The sequence below is a fragment of the Mesoplodon densirostris genome, chromosome 6 (assembly GCF_025265405.1).
Source record: "Mesoplodon densirostris isolate mMesDen1 chromosome 6, mMesDen1 primary haplotype, whole genome shotgun sequence".
NCBI lineage: Eukaryota > Metazoa > Chordata > Mammalia > Artiodactyla > Ziphiidae > Mesoplodon > Mesoplodon densirostris.
The window spans coordinates 134,078,637-134,091,521 of NC_082666.1; the positions used below are offsets into that span (position 1 = coordinate 134,078,637).

The window sequence follows — 12,885 nt, forward strand, 5'->3', positions numbered from 1 at the left end:
AGGAGGCTTGCAAACAACCCCTGGTTCCCTGTGACCATCCTCAACACACCCTCCAAATTCTCATGCTTTGTCTCAAAAAGGATTAGCTGAACTGATTTCTCCTGCTGACCAACTGGACAAAATACCTGCTAACTTGACCAAATATTAGTCAGGCTTCTCCCATCTGCCCCACAAGTCCCTGAACTTTAATCCACCCTTAGGCTCTTCCTGAAAGCTGCCCGGAGGGGTCCCCAGATCACCTGTCCCTGCCCCAACCCCAGGTCACTGTGAGGTGAACTGTGCAATCACACCACACACACCCCCATACCCCTCACCTGATCATTTCCAGCCTTGTTTACTAATCCCTATAAATTGAAGATCTTTTTCTGCTGACCTTTGAGACCCCTGCACATCCCACGGTCATAGTATTTTCCCTTTGCAGTAGGCTTTTCCACTTACTGCAATGGTCTTTTCCAATAAATCTCTTCTTACCTAAGTCCAGATTTGTTTTTGATTCGATTTTCACGCTGCGCTAAAGACGTAAAAGATATTACTTAACTAAGGTATAGATTTCACAATTTATTGAATAGCGTATATAAAGATATCTTAGGGTGGAAAGTTTTTCGTTAGATATCTAAGTTCTCATCAGGAATTCTAACATTTTTCTTCTAAGAGTTTTAGCTTGTGTAATAGCTATGCTAAATGTCTCAAATAATTACTACTTTGGCTTCAAATGCTAATGATTTTTTTAAAGGCAGAAATAAAACCCAAGTTAAAATTGTACAACATCATACACTGTAGCAGTGAGCTGAACTCTTAAAAGTAGTTTCAGATGACTAATTATTACACGTTTCTAAATGTCCTGCATTCTTCCCCCAGGCAGACCCCAGGTTCTGAGCACATTCTCCATGTCCCTGAAGCCAGTGGGGACACATCTACAGAGACTAGGCTGTGAGCCATTGAGAGCGCTCCACGTGGAATAAAGCACATCCGCCAGCGTCACTAGTACGTCTAGATTTATTGCCTGCATGTCCACATTTGCCTTGCTCGCCTTCCTCAACTGCTGCTTTCTGTGACCGCATTTGTGTGTCCTCCCCTGCGTATCCTGGGAGCTTATCCCTCCGTCTTGGGCTCACCCATCTCTGTCCCTGCTTTTGCTCTTGGCTAGACAGTGGCGTCAAACTCGATTCTCCCCCCAAATCTGACTCAGTGAGTACTTTTTCTTTGCTGCTCCTAATTTACCAGATCTACAGACACAGAAGGGAACGGCCTTGACCAATGGCACAGATCGTAGTTACTTCCCAGATAGGCTTTGATGCTGATGTTGAGGAGTGAAGACAAACAAGCAGCAGGGACTCTGCTGCCGTTGCCGGGGTGAGTGGCTGGCTAGGCACTAACGCCAAGAACAGCAATAGCCAGAGATGTTGCCTTTACCAGAGGGGTTGTCAAATACACAGCACTCACGCACACGCATGCGCACACACATGCCTATTTTTCCATCTAAGTCTCTTACACAGCTAAGCTTGACAAGTATATATCTGGCTGTATTCTGCTGTTTTATACCTTTATTTTCATTTAAAGGGGACTGAGATGTTCACTTTGGCTTTACTGCGTTTGTCCAGAGTCTCGAGTAGGGAAGGGGATGGCCATGCACCCCATTTCCCTCATCTCCCACAGCATGCTGGGACAGCTGTAAGCAGACCCACTCCTTGTAGGGAATTGACGGTTCACATTAAATAACATATGTCAATGCAATAATGTCTTTTATTATTCTGTTACACGCAATCTAACAAATTCCTGATTTAGATATGTGCAAATCCAATCTCATACACTTTTGTCAATAGGTTTTTTTGAATAACCTATTGATAATAATTATTCTTGGAATAATTTTAAAGAGAGAAAAGAGAAAAGAGAGAAATATGATTCTATAGTTTTGTAATAATGCTACTAACAATGCATATTCATCACATAATCTGTATTTTGACGTGTCTCTGAAGATGAGTGCATCCTCCAAATGCTTCTTGTTATTTAGTAATCGTCAGCATCCCCGGCACAGATGGCAAGCAGAGCCTTCTCGTAATGCCCTGAAGCGAAATGCTGAAAAGAAGAAAATGTAATGTATTTGAAATACAGTGTCATAGTATTTCTAAAAAGAAGCATAATTCCTCTGAACTATAGAATGAAAGACCATGGGCCGTTAGCATCACAAAAATTATTTATTTTTTTCATCTAAATATTTAATATGCCCTGAGAACTATTCCCTGGAAGTTACTGAAAAATAATACCATGGTTATAATCAATAGAACAAAGTTTATATAAAGTTGATGGAACCCTAATGTGTTTTTTTTTTTTTTTTTTTTTTTTTTTTTGCGGTGCTCGGGCCTCTCACTGTTGTGGCCTCTTCCGTTGCGGAGCACAGGCTCCAGATGCGCAGGCTCAGCGGCCATGGCTCACGGGCCCAGCCGCTCTGCGGCATGTGGGATCTTCCCGGACCGGGGCACGAACCCGTGTCCCCTGCATCGGCAGGCGGACTCTCAACCACTGCGCCCCCAGGGAAGCCCCCTAATGTGTTTTTATAAGAAGAATAACTTCCAGTAGAATCACATCTTCTCCTCAACTTGAAAGAGGTGTCCTCATTTATTGTTGTAAATCAGTGTAGAGTCTGGAGGGCAGATTGGGCAATATGCCTCAGATGGCTTAAAAATGTTTATAGTCATTAATGCAGAAAGTCTACTTCAAGAAATCTGTCCTAAGGAAATAATGATCAATTATGGATGAGACCAAGATTTAGGCTCCAAAATATACACCATAATATTATGTATAATAGTGAAAAAGTAAAAAGCAATAAATAATAATGTGGGGCAGTTTATGTACTTTAGAACTTCTACAGTGGGATCCATGATTTAATAAAAATATTTCTTTAAGTAGTAAAACATTTTTTAAAAGAAAACGTGTACAAAAAAATTTTGTTATTGGTTATCTGTGGTGGAGAATTAGGGCCATTTTAATCCTTTTATCATGCTTCCATAGTTTCTAAGTTTTTCAAAAAAAATGATAGTAATAAATAAAAGGAATTATAAAACTTATCTTTGTTAAAAGTCAACTCTCACATGCATGTTCTCATACACAAAGTTGTGTAATTATAATTACTGCCTTAAATGCACATAGTAAAGTTGCATTAATCATATGTGAATATTAGTAGATTTTGAGGTGGCTGTCGTTAATTGCTGTATAGGTATTAGAAGTAGTTTATTCATTTAGAAAATGAGTTATGACACGCATTTCTCAATGAGAAATGTTTAACACCACTAAAAGTTTAAGGTTTTGAAGGTGGCTGTAAGGAGAGTTTTATCAAAGACGAAGGAGGAAGATGTCTCTTAAATGCTCCATTAACCCTTCCTCTTGGAAAGCACTTCAGCTCCCTGAGGGCCTACAAGGTCTTCTGGGTTGTGTGATCTCTTGCTCCTTGGGTTGTCAAGTTTCTTCCGTATCTTTCAATAAACTAAAAAGCTATTTTATGCAATTGAAAATTTCAATGGAAACAACGTGGACAAGATAACAGGATTTAGCTATGTGCAAAATGTACATTAAGATACATTCTAGGACCCTGTGCTTGGGGTAATGCTCTGAGGGTGCCATCTTGAAGTTCTTTATACTTTTTTGAATAAGGGGTCAAACGTTTTCATTTTCCATGGGGTGCCCCAAATTACATAGATGGTCCTACATATTCTGATAATTCTTTGCTAGGTTTTATCAAAATCCAGGCTAAAGCTTAGGTGTATCAGAATGAAGAAACTACCGGCCTGTTGACTTCTGAGTCGTTGCTTCTTGGCATGAGCTTCAAGGGCTCATGGGATGGCAATGTGCAGAATTTTGCACCCACGTGATGGGATCTGACTGGCTGCCGTCTCCTATGACAACACAGGAGAGCTGATCTCAGAAAGCTCTTCACAATTTATGGGCTCTTCTTGCAAAACGTTTTCTTCCTGGTGCTGATCATTCTTGGGCGTTTAGCTTGCAGATCCTCATCACATGATCGTGGGATGAATAGTTTACATGACAAACCAATGACTTTTGCTTAAAACACATCAAAGAGGAATAAGTTTTGTCACCGAGGTGAAGGGATTTTTCTCACCTGTTGTGCTAAGGCTGCCTGACCTACTAATGTAGATGATCCCAGCCAGAATATTTAACTTTTTAGATTCCACCGTGAAGTTAGTTAAATTACAGCTCTTGTTTCAGTTTCAAAAAGGATCAAATATGGGTGCAAAGAAATCACGTGTAGGAGACTTACTTTGATATCATGGAAGAGGGACTTCCCGTATCTCTCTTTGTATCGTTTCCTTATGGTCATCAGGTCTATTTCACTTCTGGCAATTAGAATCCTGATCACGGTTTTATTATGGAAACCAAAGTCCTAAAAGACACAGCCAAGGGGAGAAAAACAATCAGGAAACAGCACCTTAAAGTCAGTCTCTCTAAAATCGACTCATCCTCTTTTCTGTGGCCGTGTGCTCCTGGTCCTGTATCCCTCAAGCCCTGGCATCCCCACCCACGGGCATCGACTCAGACTCCGCCTCCCCTCTGTGACCCGCCCCCCCCCGGGCCCCCACACGGTACACACACAGTCAAGTGGTCCATCTACTCTGCTTCTTAAATGCCCTCTAATCTCTATTTCCAGAGTCATAGCCTTGATGCTGGCCCTCATCACTTCACCTGATTCTGCAATAATCCTCCCTTTTATTTAAAAAATCATTTTTTATTGGAGTGTAGTTGATTTACAATGTTGTGTTAGCTTCTGCTGTACATCAAAGTGATTCAGTTATACATGTACATACATATATATATATATATATATATATCTCCACTCTTTTTTAGATTCTTTTCCCATATAGCCCATTACAGAGTGTTGAGTAGAGTCCCCTGAGCTATATAGTAGGGCCTTATTAGTTATCCATTTTATACATAGTAGTGTGTATATGTCAGTCCCAATCTCCTAATTTATCCCTCCTCCCCTTACCCCTTGGCAACCATAAGTTTGTTTTCTATGTCTGAGACTCTATAATTCTCCCTTTAAAACCTGGTCAACCTCCCCACTGTCTCCTGAACACATTTTAAGATGCAAATCTGATCATGTGCTCTTTCTAGGTAAAAATTCTTCCTGGGTTGGGATGTGGGTCCCAACTCTGTTAGATGAACGTCAGCGTTTCTAAGACGGCAATTATATTTTTATTTTATCGTCTGCTTATTGTGGAAAACTGTAAATGTAAGAATTCCAGGTACTCAAAATATTTGCTGATTTAACCTCCAATACTGAAAAATACACAGCCATCCCTTTCTGTGTACTAGGTCCAGAGTGAATAGCGCTTCACAAAGCAATTTCAACTTGTTTGTTCAAATGGAGTACTGGTGACATCCAGTGGCCAGGAAGCAGCAGCTAATTTTTGATGTCTGAATGTTTTGGGTGTAGACCTACTAACAAACTTTTCCATAATTTGAAGTGATGAAAATGAATGATCCAGCCAACTTCCCATATTTAAGTTGTGTATCATTCGCTTAGAATAAACTGGAGAAAAACAGAGATTTTCTTTGGTGAGAGCTGGTGAAGACAGCTTTTGAACAATACTTGACATTGGCAGGAGGCCCTTGTATATGAACACTCTGATTACTGGAATATACACTCCTCTGCTGTACCTGCAAACTGTTCGTGAGTACACATACCTTTCTTTTTGCATTGACACACACAGCAAGGGTAGAGTTTTTATTTATTATTAGGATATTGGCCCTCACTTTGGGCGTCATTGGAATCAGAATAATGTGATTATTTTCCCAAGGTCATTCACAAGTGAAGCTTCACTCTTTGTTGGAGAAGGAAACGGTTGATGTCATACAATATCCTTGCCCAATACACTTTTAAATATATAGTTAATCAAATCCACCTTTATTCTTGGAAATAGAATCAAAAACAAGCAGAGGACTGTGAGCACTGATCTTCATCCTGTGTTCTGAGGATACATGGGTTCTTGTACCTAATAAAAAATCCTTGTACATCAATAAAAATAACTAAATAAAATATTCTTGATCATTAGCATATTATCCAAGCTTGCTTGCTACCTCTAAGAAGTTGGTGTATAACAATTACTTTGAGGATAAAACACTCCCTTAAAATTATTGTACCACTGAATTTTTTTTAATGATTTTCTTTGAGTTTTCAGGGCTATGACATGTATAGTGATTTGTATGAGACCTTTTCATTTTCTAAATATTTTTGTACACATTGTGGATGAGATATTCATTGTCTCATGCACATAAGTGTTTGTTTCTTTGAAAATGAATGCACCAAAGATGTGCAGTTGATTATCACCCAAAACTAAAAAACATTCTCACTTAATTACAAAAATAGCGTTAGAGTTTATTGTTGTCTAGCTGTCTCATTTTAAGTGTTTTTTAAAATAATACTTTATGTTTAAAAATAACCACTCACGTTTTGTGTTTTTAAAGTTCAGGAATGCAGCCATTTCCTTCTGAGAGTTTGTAATGTTTTGACATTTTCTGCTTGATGCCATATGTTGTGTAATTGCCTGAGTATGAGGGGGTGGTCTTCATATGTGGTAAAAGCATTTGGACCTGCCAGTTTCTCCAGATGCTAAGAAATGCTAAAGCACATCTCCCTGGGGGGAGAGGCCCCAAGGAATACTTCTTAGGTACCTCTGTTTGATACAGAAAGCAGAGCATTATCTTTATTTGATGGGTCTCATTTTGGTGTATATTTCTTCACTGGAGCATATTTTCTTTGAAATTAATATATTTGCATACAAATTCAAATATGGGAATCAATATTTAAATAATTGAGGTAAAATTAGTCCTTTGAGAAAGTAGACATGATTTCTGGAGAAATTTTAAAAATACGTGGCTCATACTTACATGGATTGCACTGTATAATCTGTAAGCAAAATAGGCTGGTTTGTCTCGAACACAGAGAACTAGGAAAAATCAGAGAGAAAAGAAGAAAGTTTGGGAGTGGCAGTACATATTTTCTTCAAAATTTGGGAAACAATGAGAATGCTTTTTTTTTTTCCAGTTACAATCCTGGAAGACTGATATTTTGTGAGCTCTCTGTGGGATCCCTCATTGTACATTGTATTAAAATGTCAACATTTAGAATAGTGGTAAAACCATAACCTTCTTTACAAGGGAAAGGAAGTTAGTATGTACAAGATGAATTTAAAGGTGTGAGATCCCAATTACCTGAGAATTCAAGGTTTCCTAGTGTGCAAGTTGACAGCTGTTAGGAAGGGTATGGGTTCATGAAAGTTATTAGCTTGCCAGTTTAGTGCTTTGTATCAGTAGCCGATGCATGTTTCCTCTACAGAGTTAACATTCTGTCTAAATAATTAAATTCAGGGGAAGGTGACTCAATCAAGAGCTTGCTCGTGCATCTTTTTTTTTTTTTTTTTTTTTTCTTTTTGCGGTATGTGGGCCTCTCACTGCTGTGGCCTCTCCCGTTGCGGAGCACAGGCTCCGGATGCGCAGGCCCAGCGGCCATGGCTCACGGGCCCAGCCGCTCCGCAGCATATGGGATCCTCCCAGACCGGGGCACGAACCCGTATCCCCTGCATCGGCAGGCGGACTCCCAACCACTTGCGCCACCAGGGAGGCCCGCTCGTGCATCTTTAATTCAATCAGAGCTAATCAGCATTCACTGCGCCAAACACATTGTTACTCACCAATTGCAACTAGCAGCTCTTGAAAGGATCCATCGTAACATTCATTAATGGCATCTACTATGTCTTGCCCAGAAATAGTTTGAAATTCCTGGAAAACTTCAACAAATCGATAGAATTCAAAGGAGATTTTATGAATATTATAATTTTAAAATGCAAACATGGATTTGATTGCTTATACACAGTGAAGGTAAATAAAGTATAGGGGTGGGTGTTAGGTTGCAGTAGGCCATCTTTTAAATTTTTTTAATGGACTTTTCTGTGTTATATATAGTAGAAAAAATCAAAAAAGTATTTAAAAAAATAAGGGAGACAGAAAGTTACAGCAGTTTGGGGAAAGTCGAACAAAGCACCTGTAGGACCAGTAAGGCAGCTTCACACAAATCACGACTTCAGTAATAATGACCTTGGTTCATTACGGACTGTGTTCACCATATTCTTTTTTTTTTTTCTTTTCTTTCTTTTTTTTTTTTTTTTGTGGTACGCGGGCCTCTCACTGTTGTGGCCTCTCCCGTTGCGGAGCACAGGCTCAGTGGCCATGGCTCAGGGGCCCAGCCGCTCCGTGGCATGTGGGATCTTCCCAGACCGGGGCACGAACCCGTGTCCCCTGCATCGGCAGGCGGACTCTCAACCACTGCGCCACCAGGGAAGCCCACCCATATTCTTTTTAAGACAACATATGATGTACCTAACAGGAGATAGGTAATATAGGTGAGTAAGTTCTCCATCAGAAACAGAGGTGGTTTTAAAAAGTTTAGTATTGAAAGGTTATGTGATTCAATTATTGGCAAAATAAAATTCTAGGGGAGCTTCATCCTTAGCAATGTTATTAGATGAGGCACGTCTGTATAAACATAACCCCAAAGAGGTACCTTTGAGATAACTGGCTTTCCTCTCTTTATATACAACACCCCCTTTCCCAATTACCTACTTGCTTTTTATTCTCTAATCGGGGGGTAGCTGTAGAGAACAGAGGGCAGTTACCCAGCCACAGCTGCTGGTAGCTCTTGTTACACAGGATCATTTGCAAAAGCGTTTTGTGCTCCCCTGTCCTCTGCTGGCAGGCCTCCCACAGCACCTGAAACATCACAGGCCGTCAGGTAGCACGGCGGCCCCAGGCTGGCGTGCCCAAGGTCCCGCGGTCGCCCCAGGGCTGGCCCGTTACCATGGCGTCCTGGGCAGCCGTGGCAGGGTCCGTGTACCCTTCTTCCCTGGTTCCCTGTGAAGTAAGCACAGGTTTCCCTCTGTAAGTGCTCTGAATTGACAACTTAGTAGGGTAACCGGGACACAAATCTTTGAGCCACGAAACACACTGGAGACGCCTAAGAAAGTTCTATCGTTAGTCGGAGTTAGTCTACATTTCTTGGGTTATGCAATGCAGGTCTTTTTAAAAATGTGGGCACTTTTCATTTTTTCTTTGTAGCCGAGGTAATCTTTCAAGGGAGTTGACAAGTTTTTCGCTTTTCCGGTTCCCTGGGCAGTACCTCTGCCGCCCACCCCTTTAAACAGCGCCCACTGCCTGGCCGGCTGGTAGAGACGGGATTTTAACATCGTCAGAAGGAAAAGGCAGAGAGAAAGCGTGAGTTAGTGCTCAGTCTCTGACTTGTAACATCTCATATAGGCAACAGGAAAATAACCATGAAATCCAGAGTGTGTGCAGTGAGAGGATTTGGTAAATTTGTTTCACTCCTGCCTCTTTATCATATGAAGAAAGAACAGACATGGCCAAGCTGCCCTAAGAGAAGTGCTTTCAAACAGGAGGGAAGGAGAGCCCCCTAATGCAGGACCCTCTGGTCCCTGAGGGTTATGAGGGAAGAAAGAGGCAGGAGAGACACATGATGAGACAGTTTAGTTAACCTTTCCTCTCCTTTGGGTCCAGATCTGGAGGAAATGCTTTTTCTTGCTCTTTTGACTTTGCTGAAAGAACACAGAGTACACTGCCTTCTGCTCCTGTTGTCTTTTCGGACTCTGGAAATGAACTCAGTGACGGAGCAAGATGGGGCAGCCGAGGCCCCAAAGACCCCTTCCTGAATTCATCTCAGTCCCGAAGCAGCACGAATAGGCCCCAAATCTCTCTTCTGCTCCTGATGGAGGAACTTGCCTGCTGGCTGACAAGCCGGCAGCGGAGCCGGACAGGTGCAGTGGTTGATGGCCGCAGCAGGGCAGACCCTTCCAGCAGGCCAGGGCTGTGGGACAGACCGCGCTGGCTGGAACCCTGTGGGGAACACAGCCGGCCACTAGTGGGAGTCTTAGGCTCCAGAGAGAGCAAGGGTGAGGCCAAACCATCGTGAAAGGTTACTTGGTTCTGATCCAACTGAGACAGAAAAAGGGGTATAAGTTAACCAGCTTAACTGGTCAAGTCTCGTCTTCTCAATGGGATTTGCCCTGAGCAAGCTGTGCAACATCGTAACCTACCCGCCATCCCCTCCCCTGCCCTGCCGTATCCTTCATCACCTAACATGCTGTGAAATGCACCAATTTGTTAGATTTCTCCTTAGCTGTCTGCATCCCCCGATAGAATGCAAGCTTCTGAAGACTGGGGTCTTTGTCTCTTTTGATAATTCCCAATTGTCCTTGGCACATTTGAGAAATATTCACTGAGTCAGTACTGAACGAAGGAAGGGAAGTTAAAGAAATACCTTTTAGATGGCAGAATTTAAACACCAGTTAGTAGAAACGGGAAGATTTTCTGGATCGTTGAAGTGTTTTTTGTGATTTCCAATCAAACGATGTAGCTAACTAAACACCTACACATGCAAAGTCTGTGAGAAATATTCAAGAATTTTCTGCAGTTCTGAAATTTTTGTGAGAGATTTGATTTTTGGACATTTAACTTGAAATGGTGCCCATCTGTTTACTTCTTTGTGCAGTTAATTGCCAAAAGCACTTTAAGCAGACTGGCAGATTAAAAAAAATGTGAATCAGTTTAATGTGTGATTTAGCTTTTCCCAGCAAGTGGATTTTGTCATATAAAAAGCCTAAGACAGTAGACTGGTAGGTGATGTAAATGCCAGAGAAACGGCATAAATGACAGTTGGGGTTAGGGACAAAATAAAAATGTGAAAGGAAGAAATTAAAGGAATTAAAATCTGGCTGGAAGTATTTGGAGCAAAGTGGCTACAGATGATCCCCAGAGGCCTCAGGGCATGAGTCTGAGGAAGTATCACTTGGAGACTGCTGACAGCCAAGATGAGGACAGTTTCCATTTTTTCTGTCTGGAAACGTTTATCATCTGCAGGGTGATTTGCACATATGGATTAATTGATCTCTAAGTGACTAACTTTTCATTATTTGACAGATACTTAGATCTCCTGTAAATCTGGTTTAATAAAAGCACAGGAAGTGCTGTGAGTCAGTTCAGTGATTGGCATTAGTTTTCAAGAAGAACGTGTTCTGGTTGAGTGGTTTTCTTATTAGAAACAGCCCTGTTGGAAAATTCTTTATAGATTAAAAGCTCTTTTTTTCCCAGAAAATGTGACAGTAATTTAAACACTTCACGTTTCATGCATACCTTAAAGCTTCCAATTCCCTCAATCTCTATTAATTGACAAAAAAGAGGTGTATCTGAATGTTCATGATGTCAAAAAGATGAAAGCCATGGGTGGTGTTTCCCCTGATTCTGGAAGTGACGCTGCAGAGGGAGGGAGGAGGATGTGATTGTAATTGCTGAAGAAGTTTAGAATATGGGTACTGGGAGGGAATGGAGCAGAATGGGTTCACTTCCTTTGATTTACAGGGTAGATATCTGGAATCTCAAGAAAGCAAAATGATAAACCCAAGGACACACAGCTGACTTAGAGCCAAGAGCAAAAGATACACAGATATATACCTGGTTGTTTTACACAGAGTATCTGTCTATCTGCCTGTCTATCTATTATCTGTCCGTCATCTATCTACCAGTCTGCCTATCTATATCTCTATCTATCTATCTATGTATCTATCTATGTATCTATCATCTATCTATGTATCTATCATCTCTCTATGTATATATGTATGTATGTATCTACCATCTACCATCTATCAAACATCTATCTATAGAGAGAGACGGGGGCAGAGAGAATAAAGATCCCAACTGGAGGGTAGAAGGAACTTGGTCACGTGACAGTGCCCCTCAGTTATTTGGCTGGAACTCATCACCTCTTTTTGTAAGATGTCTAGACAGAGTCTCTGAAATGGTGTACCCCACAGATAGTGGTCAGAAGTGTTGGACTTCTTCAATTCTCTAGTTAACGTTACATCATTTTCACTCTTGGAAATTTACTGATCCAAAGCCTAAACCAGGAGGTCCAAAATGCAGAGCCATTAATGTAGAAGTCAGAAGTCACTGGTCAGACTTCAAAATATTTAAACATCTATGAGAAATTATACATTTTACTAAGCATTACCTGGGACTCCTGATCTTGAAATATAAGTTTTTCACTTCCATTTTCAATTATGAGTTAAGTGCTTTCTTTGGAATATGTATTATCTTATACTCGTAAATTGTGTTTTACATTTTAAGGGGAATATACTATGAAACCTTATAAATACATAATATTTAAGTAAACCTCATTAATTTCCCTTGGCTTCTTATAAAATCTAGGTCTTCCTTCACCATCAATTTTTATATTCTATGTTGAAAGGACAATTTTACTGCTCTGAAGAGCTATTTCAAGGTTAAACACACACACACACACACACACTCTTAAGTTCCAACTCTAGAAATTGAACTTAAGAAGTAATACTTTATCCTGTAAAGTCATAATCCAAATTAGGTGAAACCCAGTGATAAAATAAATTGTGTATTATTTTAAAATATGTGTCTATACAAATAATATTATGTATACAAATACACATTCTCAATTTATACTCTATCAAAAATAAAGCATTGTTTAATTTCAGGGAAAAGGAACTGCAATTGTGCATAAGATAGATAGCCCTATTACTTCAAGGGAAAATATCATTCACTGATTTTTTCCCCTTGTGATTTATTTTTTCTCAAGTTTAGTTTTCAGAACTGTGTGTTTTTTCCTGAAATATAAGAGTTTTGCTTTATAAAAACACACTGCGGTCCTGATTCTTGGCTGTCATTTACTTTTAGGGGGTTTGTAGCATAACCTTTGACGAGGTGCAGAGATTCTGAGAGGTTATTTGAGTACTTGATCATTGGAATTTTACCAGATAGAAGTAGAACTGGAGTTCA

At 40.5% G+C, this 12,885-nt stretch overlaps 1 protein-coding gene across 1 annotated transcript in view; it reads right to left on the reverse strand.

Moving 5' to 3' along the window:
• Nucleotides 1–2,007: 2,007 nt before the first annotated feature.
• Nucleotides 2,008–12,885, reverse strand: part of ANXA10 (annexin A10) — a 38,578-nt gene continuing 27,700 nt past the window's right edge. The window contains exons 7-12 of the mRNA XM_060100544.1: nt 8,869–8,922; nt 8,688–8,781; nt 7,707–7,802; nt 6,904–6,962; nt 4,274–4,396; nt 2,008–2,076 (exon numbers count right to left, since the gene is read on the reverse strand). Of these exons, the coding sequence (XP_059956527.1) occupies nt 2,008–2,076; nt 4,274–4,396; nt 6,904–6,962; nt 7,707–7,802; nt 8,688–8,781; nt 8,869–8,922 (495 nt within the window). The remainder of the gene's footprint in view (nt 2,077–4,273; nt 4,397–6,903; nt 6,963–7,706; nt 7,803–8,687; nt 8,782–8,868; nt 8,923–12,885) is intronic.